A 12,252-nucleotide genomic window follows, 5' to 3' on the forward strand; every position below is an offset into this window, starting at 1 on the left:
TGTGCAGGCCATGGGTGATGCTCAACTTCACTTTCATGTTCATCAAACCACTCTGTCACCAGTCTTACTGTGTGTATTGGTGCATTATCATCCTGATACATGGCATCGCTTTCAGGATACAGTGTTTGAACCATTGGGTGCACATGGTCCTCTAGGATGGCTCGGTAGTCCTTGGCAGTAGGCATGTGCCGGTATCACATTTTCATGCTGCGATTAATCGATTGGGCTTTTATCACGGTATACGGTATTATCACGATATTGTAATTTTACTAGAGAAACAGGTAAAAAACACAAAAAACTTCAGTTTCGTCAACTTAGTAACTTTAATAACTTTTTAATTAACTAAAAGTACTTCAAACATTTAAAAACAAATAAATATAAATAAAACAATACACAATATAAAAGTAAACTTGAGCAATTATATCAAAGTGAATGTGCAAAGGGAAACCGTCTTCGATCAGCAATCCCTCTGCATTTTTTTGGAACCCAAAATATTTCCAAACCTCTGACTTTTTTTTGAAGCGAGATAAATTGTCGGCAGCGTTCCTCCTTCCGCCATGCTTCTTCTTCGTGTGAGGATTATAGTGCGGTGGCAGCGGCGGCGCGCACAGTGCTTCTACATGCAGGGATTGTTTACATCAGAGTGCGCATCAGTTCTGCGCAGCATATACGCAGTGTTTCTTCAAGCGGTTGATGGAAAATAAGCTAAGGCGCGTTCTAAGAATATAAATTTGGATCTATTATTTTTCACGGTATTTTGAAGTGCCCGCGATAACAATATCATGCATATTCATTACCGTGATTTATCGCATTACCGAATACAGGCACAAGCCTACTTGGCAGTGACACACCCATCTAGCACAAGTATCATGTCATGATATTGCAGCCCAAACCATCACCAATCCACCACCATACTTCACTCTGACATGCAGACAGTCTGAGTGGTACACTTCTTTGGAGCTTCTCCACACCATAACTCTCCCGGATGTGGGTGTACTCATCAAAGAACAATACAGGTTTCACATTGTCCACAGCCCAAGATTCTACAGTGCATAATACAGCGTCCCTTAATTACTTTTTAAGACATTGAAAGTCAGGGAATTTATATATATATAAACTTTATATCACGTTGTTTCACGTTTTGCACATACCAGCCAACACTCCAGTTTTTTAGCAGTAGTAGTTTTTATATATATATATATATTTTATTTATAACATATATTATTTATAATAATATATTTTATTTTTTTAGTACAAAATAACAAAAACATTAATAATTAATAATAAAATTAATAATAAAAAACTATAATATTAAAAAAACACCAGTCCATCCAGACATGCACCATATAGAGTAAATAATATACAACATCAACTTGATCAAACTCTAAACATTGAAATTGGAGTGGAAAAGTAAGAGTAAAATTCTACACGAATCATAAGTACCCTACTTTTAACTCTTAAAAACTCTTAATAAGCAAGGAAGAGTCCCCAGATTTTTAAATCTTTTTAGAAGCATCTGCCCTAGCAAAACAAATTCTTTCAAGCTTAAGAGCAGTAACCATTTCAGTCAGCCATTTATGAAAAGTAGGTGGTAAAGTGGACGGCAACACTTTATTTTGATGGTCCATTTGAGTATTAGTAGACGGTCTGCTTAATATCTGTAAATACTGCTCCGTCAACAGACATTTAACTGACTGTAAGAAACTTTGCAAGTACATGTCAACTTACGCTAACCCTAACCCCAACCAAACAGTCTACTTATAATCTAATGAGAATTAGTTGGCATGTAGGTGCAATGCAATATAATTCAACAAACGGACCATCAAAAGAAAGTGTGACCAAGTGGACTTCCAATCCATCAAGATCACCCTTTTATTCAATTCAATTCAATTCAATTCACCTTTATTTGTACAGTATAGCGCTTATACAATGTAGATTGTGTCAAAGCAGCTTCACATTAAAGGTCATAGTAAATAGGAACAGTGTAGTTCAGTTTGTAGTGTTTAAGTTCAGTTCAGTTTAGCTCAGTTCAGTGTGGTTTAATAATCACTACTGAGAGTCCAAACACTGAAGAGCAAATCCAACGATGCGCAGCTCTACAGATCCTGAACCATGCAAGCCAGTGGCGACAGCGGAGAGGGAAAAAAAACTTCACTAAACGGCGAAAGTGAAGAAAAAAACCTTGAGAGAAACCAGGCTCAGTTGGACACGATCATTTTAATTTCTCCGCTGGCCAAACGTCTTGTGCAGAGCTGCAGTCTCAGCGGCGGAGGCTGGAAGCTGGCCTCAGCGAAGACTCGTCTGTCTCTGGAGCGTCACAGGAATCAGTCTCATGTTCTCCACTCTTCCATGACCACCACAGTAGCTGCTCAGGATACGGCCTGGTCCAGGATATGGAAACCTTGGGATCATCTCGTCGTTGGTCTTGGAAATAATAATTTAATAGTTTAAACTAATTTAAAATTTAAAGGGGTAAGCAAAGTGTCTTATTTTAAAATGAAAACAAGATGATATGATTATAATTGAAAGATTATCAGCCAAATTAGAAGATTATTTTGCTCGTTTTATGGAAAAACTCACTTAATTTTGACATATTATTTCTGAAAACAAGACAATATTTTTGTGTTTGTCTAGAAAAAGCTTCTTGATTTAGGGATTTTTAGATATTTGGACTAGAAACAAGACCAAAACTCTAATTTAGAAAAAACTTTTGTGCAATATATGACTTTTATTTTACATTTTTCTCTTACATGGTATTTTGTAGCATGTTGTACAGCTCTGTATACAAATGTTATGCTCATATATGTATATTTTCAAACCCTGGCTGTTTTAGTTTAACCCAGTGTGTTTTAAACTGTGCAGGTGGATGAGATCAAGGCAAAAGACCGAACAATCTTCTCACTGGAGAAAGAGCTGGAAACGGCCACAGGCTTCATGCAGAAACTGCAGCTGCAGAAAGATGCGCTCGACGAGCAGCTGTTTCTGGTCAAAGAGGCGGAATGTAATCTGGGAAGCCCCAAAAGAGAGATCCCTGGCCGCGCTGGAGATGGAGCAGAGCACTGTGGGAGCCCGGTAAAGAAAGCAGATTTGGAAATGGGTCAAATCTACATGTACAGTTGAAGTCAAAATTATTCACCCTCCTGTGATTTTTTTTTTTTCTTTTATAAATATTTCCCACATTATGTTGAACAGAGCAAGGAATTTTTCACTGTATTTCATACAATATTTTTTCTTATTATTATTATTAGCCCCCTTAAGCAATATTTGTTTTGGATTGTCTACAGAACAAACCAATATTATACAATAACTTGCCTAATTACCCTAACCTAATTAACCTAGTTAAGCCTTTAAATGTCACTTTAAGCTGTATACTAGTATCTTTAAGAATATCTGGTGAATTATTATTTACTGTCATCATGGAAAAGATAAAATAAATCAGTTATTAGAGATGAGTTATTAAAACTATTATGAAAATATACAAAAAAATATACAAAGGGCTAATAATTCAGGAGGGCTAATAATTCTGTATATACCAGAACTAAAAGGGTGTAATCATTTTCGTCAACTGTCTGTGTTCTAGGACATGAGGAGAAACCAGAAGCGCGTCAGTGAGCTCAAAGCCACCATTCGTAAACTGGAGGACCGCAATACAATCCTAGTAGATGAAAGAAACGAGCTGGTATGTTTCTGCTTAGATGTCATTTATTTAATTTGCATATTTACTTCCTTTATACTGTATGTATTGATGCCCTCAGGATGACATTTACCTTTAGTCATTTAGCAGATGCTTTTGTCCAAAGTGACTTACAATTGAAGAGGCATTCAGCGATTCAATAAGAAGAGTCAATACCAGTGTTGGGTGTGATTAGTTACAAAGTAACTGGTTGCTGTAATTAAATTACTTTTCAGTTTCAGCTAATTTAATTACAGTTACTTATAATGTACTTGTTTAAACACTTTTCATAAATGCAATAGGTCTGGATTAATCAATCAAGAGAACCAGTGTAATTCATTTATCAAGTAGATTGAAAATGCTTGAGGAACTCAGAAAAATTATTCAGAAATGTATGCCAATATATGGTGTGCATGAAGTATTGTGTCATTGTTTTGAAATTTTTGCGTTTTGACACATATGTATACACCTGGTTCAATAAGGCGCAAGACATGTGGCGTGATTTGTTGCTATATTCAGACCAGCGCAACCCTAATTTTCTTGTTTTGCACCACATTGTTTAAATAGCAAATCCATTTGCTCTACTTTGTGGACTCATGGGTGTGCTGATCTATAAAGGAGGTGTGTTTAGGCGCATTGTTGGTGCGCTGCTATTTTGAGGAACTAAAATCAACCTCGCCATTGACCAACTAAAAGTTGCTCTAAAGTCCAGCGCAGAGCGCGTTAGTTATGAACCTATGTGGGTCCAAACGCTTACACGCTGCTTAATACACACAGGATGTACAGCAACACACAAATATCTTTACAGATGAAAACAATTAAAGGATTAAGACATTACAAAAATATTATTTTTCTGCATAAATATAAAAACCACTGCCTCCATGCCTCATCTCAGGGGGCTTTTTTCTATTTCTTTATGACAATCTGCATTAGTATAATGTTATTATTATTATCAGTATTATTTATTATATGCATATTTATATTTGTTGTATTAAAACAAGTTTAGATTTGTCCACCTGTGGGGTTTTGGAGACGTCTGCATCACCATATGGGGCATAAGAACAGGACGTGTATTTGGATATAACTCAGTTTTTTGACCACACTTCATTATTATTGTTCATGTATTCCTTTGCTGGAGATTAGAACTGAATTTAGAAATAGTTTTGAAACAAATCTTTGCGCTTAACAAACTTAATTAAATATGTGGGCTAATGGATGTATTCAGTTTCCTTACTCCACCAAAGTAAAGGAGTAAAGTAAAGAGTAATAGTAAAGAGAAAGTGAAGAGGCTGAATGGAGGAGGCTCATTCTTTATCCTCAAGCTGCAGATGCTTAACTGTTTTCCTGCTAGTAAAGCGTTCATGTTTTTCCAATTACAAAGTCTGCCATGTAAATAGCAAATGCGCCATTGCGCGGCGCAACTCTTAAAGGGAATGAGAGATGAGACTCTGATTGGTTTAATGCATGTATGCTCAAAACACACCCAGAACCCATTAAGTGAATAAGCACAACCGTGTTAGACCATGCGCCAGGGTGCAGAGCGTATTTTTCCATCATTAAAATGGCAAAAGTGGTTTAGGACTGGTCCTTAATACTTTTGTACCCTGCGCTTTAGACTTTGCACCTAGATCGTTAAAATAGAGCCCATGGAGTTATTGTGAGAAAGTGTTGGGCAAAATGATGATTTTGTTTTTGAAAATACAGTGGAGTTATTGTGTGTTTGTTTTATGTGGCTGTAAAAGTCAACGTATGCTTCTTCTTTTATGTGTGGTGGAGAAAACATTTCTCTTTTTATGTTTATGAATAATTGACCCTGAATTGCTCCTCTCAGCTGAAGCGTGTTCGGGAAACGGAGAAACAGTGCAAGCCATTACTGGAGAAGAACAAAATATTAAGTAAGAAAAATGACGAACTCAGCCTGTCTCTCCAGAGGATGGAGGATAAAGTGAAATCCGTCACCAAGGAGAACCTGGAGATGGTGAGTGACTCAATAACTGAAAAGTGCAGGCTTGTGAGTGCAGTTGTAGTGTGTGATTAAATGCACTGCATTTGCCTGAATACTAACAAAGTACACTCAAAAAACATCTTATTTAACTACTTATTTAAAATGAGCTGAAACAACACAATTCTTGAGTTTTTGGGGATAACTTAATTGTTTTATGTTCAGTCCACTTAAATTTGTTGAAGTCAAAATTAACTTGAAGGACATGAAGGAATTGTGTAGAACCCAACCTTTTTTACAGTGTGTAGACTGGGATAACCTAAGTGTTTTTACAAGGTTAAGTGGATTAAACATAGATTGAAAATATTAAGAATTGTGTTGTTTCAGCTCATTTTAAATAAGTAGTATGAACAAGCCGCAAAATAATTTTTTGTGTACAAGTTGTGTATGGTGAAACGCACATGGGACGTCACCATGTCATAGTAGGTAGCAAAATCCCCTCAGAGCAAGAAGGTCGCTGGTTCAAACCCCGGCTGGGTCAGTCTGCATTTCTGTGTGGAGTTTGCATGTTCTCCCAATGTTTGTCTGGGTTTCCTTCAGGTGCTCCGGCTCCCCCCACAAGTCCAAACACATGCGCTATAGGTGAATTAAATAAACTAAATTGGCCGCAGTGTATGTCAATACATGATGGGTGTTTCCCAGTGTCCCAGCGAAGTGCATTCGCTGTGTAATACATATGCTGGATAAGTTGGCGGTCATTCCGCTGTGGCGACCCCTTATTAATAAAGGGACTAAGCCGAAAAGAAAATGAATGAATGAAAAGCACATGGTTAATGTAAGCAAATGGCAGAGGTGTGTATTGGACCTGTGATGAACTCTGCAACGCCAGGAGGACCCATCCTGTGATTGGATAGTCTCTGTAGTTCTTTATTAGCATAATAGGAATAGTATATATTTTATTTAATTCTTACAGAATTAAAATGAAACCTTTTAAAATTATATTTTAATATTTATATAGAGTTTTCTCCCTTTTTTTCCAAATATCGCACATTTCCAAAGTCTATCACAATATATGCCACAAAAATGATTTCTTAAAATGTGATTTTTTTTCTATATTTGTAACCAGAGTAAAAACAAAAGACCCCCTGTAAACATTTCTGGAGAGTGTGAATTATGTAGCCAGAGGAACGTATGGCCTTCATTTCGTCCTTAAAACGAACGCTACGGGGCGGTATGACGCTGCTGATAGCTTCTGTTTTTTTTCACGCTACCAGCTGACTGATTACTTCTGTATGAACGACTTTTCCGTTGTTACCACTTTGCCCAGTAGCTCGCCGTGTACGTCAGCGGACTTGAGATGCAGAGAGGAGTTGACCGCGATGATGGGGTTCAAACCCAGTGAAGGGTGGTTCCAGAAAGCGGGTAAAACAAAAAACGACGAAAAATTTAAATAAACAAGTAAATAACAAGGTGAGAATGTGGTAAAATGTGGTAAAAATCAGGCGGCCATGAGGGCTTTTCTTTTTCTGGATTGCTTTTAAATACACTGTTGGTAGGTTTTAGGGTAGGCGATGGGCGCTGGTCAATCGGTGCTTTTGAAAACACTATCGGTTGAGTTTAGGAAGGAAGGTGGTTGGGGCTATGAGTTGGCCGGTCAGTCAATCAGTCAACAGCGGCCTCTGGTGGATTTATGTGAGAACAGCAGGCGCGAATGGCACTCACGAGAGAAATTTGAGATCTTGAAATGCGCGCATAGCGGTCTTTGGTGGATTCGCGAAAACATAAACTACAAAAAAACGTACCTCCTGGGACGTATTTCACGCTCTCCAGATATGTATATAGGGGTATGCATCTATTATGAGCCTGGGTTGTAAATGTTAGGATTAATCTGAATTGCTATGTCAGTTCATTCACAGTGCCCCAAAAGACACAAGACACGAGCATAACGCTCACACATGTCCGTCAAGCGTGTGTTTACATTGAACAACAATTGAAAAGTAGCACGTTGGAATGGAAAAATGCATTCTGTGTGAACGGCCGCTAACATGATTATTTTTATCAGTTGCTTTAGTCAAGCAGCTGTACTGGACATTTAACGTACATGCATGTTTTGAATGCTTTTTCGGGAATTCTCACCAAATAAAAACAAATCTAAACACAATAACAGCAGCTATATTGTGAAATTGCATTACTTGGAATGCTAATAGTTGTATTTAATTTAAGAATGCTAATAGTTGTATGTGTCGTTGTATTCAGAAAGAAAAGATAACGTCACATCCTCCTCTGAAGAAGCTAAAGTCTTTGAATGATCTGGACCAAGCCAACGATGATCAAGAGATCGAGTTCCTGAAGCTTCAAGTTCTAGAGCAGCAGAGCATGATCGATGAGCTGACACGAGTGAGTTCTTCTTCTCAACACCAGCTGAACTCATATAAGAGAGCACACATATCTACTTTATCCTCTGTGTTGCAGGATAGAGAAAAACTCTTGAGGAAGAAGAGGCATAAACGAAGCAGACCAATAAAGGTGAGCTTTATTTCAAGATGAACTGTGTCGCTTGATTCATTTAGATCTGTCCAGTTTCATCTGGAGTACGTCCTAGACCACCTCTTGAAGTGGTTTTAGCAATCGGATTTATATCCGTCTTGATTTGATTTCAGAAGGCATTTACACCTGTCTTTTTTACGATCACATAGCTATCGCATCAGAAAAAAATGCATGAAGTGACCAGGGGTAAACAGGACTGATCTTTTTGTCCTGTTTGCAGAGGCATATAGTCGTAGACACGTTCTATGGGTATGATGAAGAGTCGATGGATTCGGAGACTTCATCAGTGGCTTCCCTGCGCATGGACCGAACGCCAGCCACACCAGATGAAGATCTAGACGAGGTGAGCGTTAAGCACCATAACCTGTGCCAAATCAGACAAATCAGAAAAAGCTGGGGCAGTATGGAAAAATAAGTAGTGATTTCTAAATTTACTTTCACTTGTATTTCATTGCAGACTCTGCATTGTTTAACGTGTTCCTCATGATTTATTTTTTTTTAAACAAACATGTATTACAACAAGGTGTCCGCGGGGTCTTGAAAAGTCTTGCAATTCAAAAACAAAATTTTAGGCCTTAATAAGTCCTCAATTCAATTACATATTATCTTGTAGGTCTTAAATAAATTTAATATCATGTAAAGCTACCAGGCCCATCCAAACACCAACAATCCATTGCAATAAAACTTTTAACAAAACTCTATTTATAATCTATTTACCAATATTGTTTTCCTTAAAATATCATTTGTTTAAAAGTTCTCCATCAATTTTTCCCATCCTGCTCCAACACACTTAAGCTGCGGTGTTATGACTTTATAGTTTTGCTCTAGGGTTTAAGAGGCAACATTTAAGGTGGTTAAAATTTGTGGTGAGTTGGTGGCAAAATTTCAACACAACAACCAAAATACTGCAAACATAAGTGAATTTATTTACAATAGTGAAAGAAGTCAAACAGAAAAGAAAAAAGTATTATTTACAAGATCACACAAAAGAGAATAAATCAACGTATATTATGGTTGGGGAAACGAGAATTAAGTGGCGCCAAATAAATGAAAGCAATATAACAAAACACCCAAACTTCGCTAATATGACCCTCTAAACTGTCTAATAGAAAATAAACAAACACAACATCTTCAGCGTTTTCACGCTATAACTAAATCTACTCTACTAACCGGAGGAAACTTACAGCGGGTGACGCTCACTTCTAAACTAGTGTGTTTAGACAGTGGAGTTATCTACGTGATGTGAGATGTATGTCACGTGACATCTAAACTCCTCGAATCCCAGGGGAAGGCTGACGCCAGAGATCAGGGGATTTCCGCAAGCACACATACAAGACGGTAACGGCGATCAACACAAGAACAAGACCAAAATCAAAACTAAATTAACATCAATATCACATCACATAACAACAAGCCAAAACACACACAAAAGGAAGCAAAGACAACGCAAGCAAGACAGAGCAAAGCAGAACGAGCTTCCCCGCTCGCGTCCCTTTAAACTTTGAGCCCCTATCCTGATTGGGCACGATGTTGATGACGTCACAGGGTGGAATAGAGATTGACATCTTCATGGACGAATAGGAAACTGGAATGGGCGTACCTGAGAACTGACACAGAGAGAGAGGGAGGGAGCGAGCAAGAGAGAGAGAGAGAGAGAGAGAGAGAGAGAGCGCACACATGCGGTCACACTAGAGTTTAAGCATGCGAAATTTTGTCGTATGGCGTTGCGAAAAGAGAAGGAATTAAATCAAATGATTAGATATTAAAAAAGCCAGCGATTGGTCCATATTTTAAACTTCTGTCCAGAGAGGTCATGTTTTGATCCTCGATTGGTCTCACGCAGTCAAGTGATGCGATTTTGCAGGTCAGACTTCACCAAGCTTGAACTTTCCAACGCATCGATCTGTGAAAGTTGACGCATGAGCTTGCGTTTCCGGTCTGACGCATTCACGTGCGTTTGAATGGAAGTCTATGGGGAGAAAAGTCCAGTGTGGCTTTACCTGTAGGTTTCAGACAAGCCTAAAGGACTCAATTAGTTTGATCAGATGTGTTTAATTAGGGTTGGAACTAAACTGTGCAGAACTGCGGCCCTCCAGGAACTGAGTTTGACACCTATGTTATAGACTATCTACTGTATGGTGAAAACACTGACCTTGACAGACTGTTGTGCAAACATTGAGGTTTTTTCATTATCAATTTTATTTGAATTGCTTTAATGTGCATGTATACAACTAGAGTTAGCTTGTCTTGACACATTATTTAAATTATTGTTGCTAACAAATATCTTATTTGATTTTTTTTGATGGGGCAAGCCCTGTATAAGTTTAAAATTTAATTCATAAAGGTCTTAAAAAGTCTTAAACTTGACTCATAATTAGGTAAATTGGTTAAGTAATGATAATAATAATCATGTTTTTTTTTTTAATCATGAGGAACACATTAAATAATGTTTATTGTATTGTCTGCATTGAAATACAAGTCAAAATAAATTCAGAAATCACGACTTTCCTTTATTTATTTGTGCTTTCCCTACTATCCCAACCTTTTCTGATTTGGAGTTGTAATTTCATTTGCATATGTTCATTATTTCTCCTGTTTTTTTTCTGTCTGAAGGGTTTGGCGGCGGAGGAGTCTGAGCTGCGCTTTAAACAGTTGAATCGTGAATATCAGGCTCTTCAGAGAGCTTACGCCCTGCTGCAGGAGCAGAAAGGAGGAGTGCTGGATGCAGAAATGGAGGCTAAGGTATTCCTGAAATACAGGGTTCCACATAATTCATATATGTTGTCCCAACACAAAACGATTAAGTTAATAAATTGAAGAGGATTGAACATAAAACAGTTAAAGTCCTCATGAACCAGACGTTGCGCCATATTTAAAAAAAATATCGTATTATGACGCATTAAATGGAATATTATATGAGAAAACAGTAGGCGTGGCTTGTTTTTTTTACTGCGAGCTGATTGGATGTAGTAAAGTGGGCATTTCATTCATAAGATGGGGAAAAGGGTTTGGGGAGAGTTATTCTTACTTACAAGCTCCTCCTCCTCCTCCTCCTCACTATTTCTGTTTGTTGTCAAAACTGACAGCTAGAGGGGCGTGGTTAAGTATGTTAGCCCTGCCCAATACCTCAGACAGACCTAATCTGAGAATTAAACCGAAAACAAACAAGTCCATTTTCAGATTTCAATTCTAAATTACAAGAGCATACAATCTTTTTGTCCTTAATGACATGCAAAGATGAACTGTTCACCACAAAACTAGCAATGTGAGCCAACAAAATCAATATGATTCGTTTTGATTTCATTTGTACTTTAAGTTGTCCCCAAATAAAAACTCAAGAATTGTGTTGATTCGGCTCATTTTGTGAAGTTTCATAAACTAATTTCGAGAGGAGCACGTGATGTAATTGAGCACGTCTGGCCGCTCATCTGTAATCAGTAATAATCCAATCAGAGTGATCCTAGTTTACTATAAATGGATCATTTTTCTCCCTACTGCTCTATCTTCGTTTGGTAGAATCTCCTCCTTTTCCTCCCTTTTCTAAAGGGGGAGCTCTCGAGACCTACCTGATCTCGGATCTCCTGATATGCTAATCGACCGGGCGGAAGCCCTGGGCTCAAATATCTCCGAGCTCAGGGTTCTCTCCCGGGACAGCATGCCAAACCTGCTTTATACACCAAGCATAGCTAACAAATGATCACCTATTAACTTTAGCCAGATTGCTACATATTCTTAAGGCTGATTTAAACTTTTGCGTCAAGCGCACATGTATGGTCCAGTGCAGCCTTTGTGCGGTTGCATAGCCCTCGCCATGGCAGACGCCGACGTGCACCTCTGAAACTACACATTGCAACGTCTTGTTGTGCAAGCTTTGTGATTGGTCAGCTTGGTAGTGGTGACGAGTGGGCGGTGCTGAGAGCTGCGAGCCTGATGGAGCGAGTGTTTACAAGTGTGGAGTGCCATGAAGGAGCTACTTTACTTTTATACTACTGTAAGCTAGCGTTCAGAAAAAACAAAACACCAGTGAAGAAACTCGACACACAGGAACAGCTTCTGCCAGCTAGCGTTTCTGAAATGTTATTGCAGAGGA

General features: G+C 38.2%; 1 protein-coding gene across 2 annotated transcripts in view; it reads left to right on the top strand.

Moving 5' to 3' along the window:
* Positions 1-12,252, top strand: part of jakmip2 (janus kinase and microtubule interacting protein 2) — a 62,572-nt gene that overhangs the window by 20,335 nt on the left and 29,985 nt on the right. The window contains exons 4-10 of one of the 2 annotated variants that reach the window (XM_056446625.1): positions 2,863-3,072; positions 3,581-3,679; positions 5,505-5,651; positions 7,872-8,012; positions 8,088-8,141; positions 8,383-8,505; positions 10,776-10,904. In XM_056446625.1, the coding sequence (XP_056302600.1) occupies positions 2,863-3,072; positions 3,581-3,679; positions 5,505-5,651; positions 7,872-8,012; positions 8,088-8,141; positions 8,383-8,505; positions 10,776-10,904 (903 nt within the window). Of the gene's footprint in view, positions 1-2,862; positions 3,073-3,580; positions 3,680-5,504; positions 5,652-7,871; positions 8,142-8,382; positions 8,506-10,775; positions 10,905-12,252 lie in introns of both variants that reach the window. The other variant, XM_056446624.1, reaches the window with a different exon arrangement.

Source organism: Danio aesculapii, chromosome 21 (genome assembly GCF_903798145.1).
Source record: "Danio aesculapii chromosome 21, fDanAes4.1, whole genome shotgun sequence".
Lineage (NCBI taxonomy): Eukaryota > Metazoa > Chordata > Actinopteri > Cypriniformes > Danionidae > Danio > Danio aesculapii.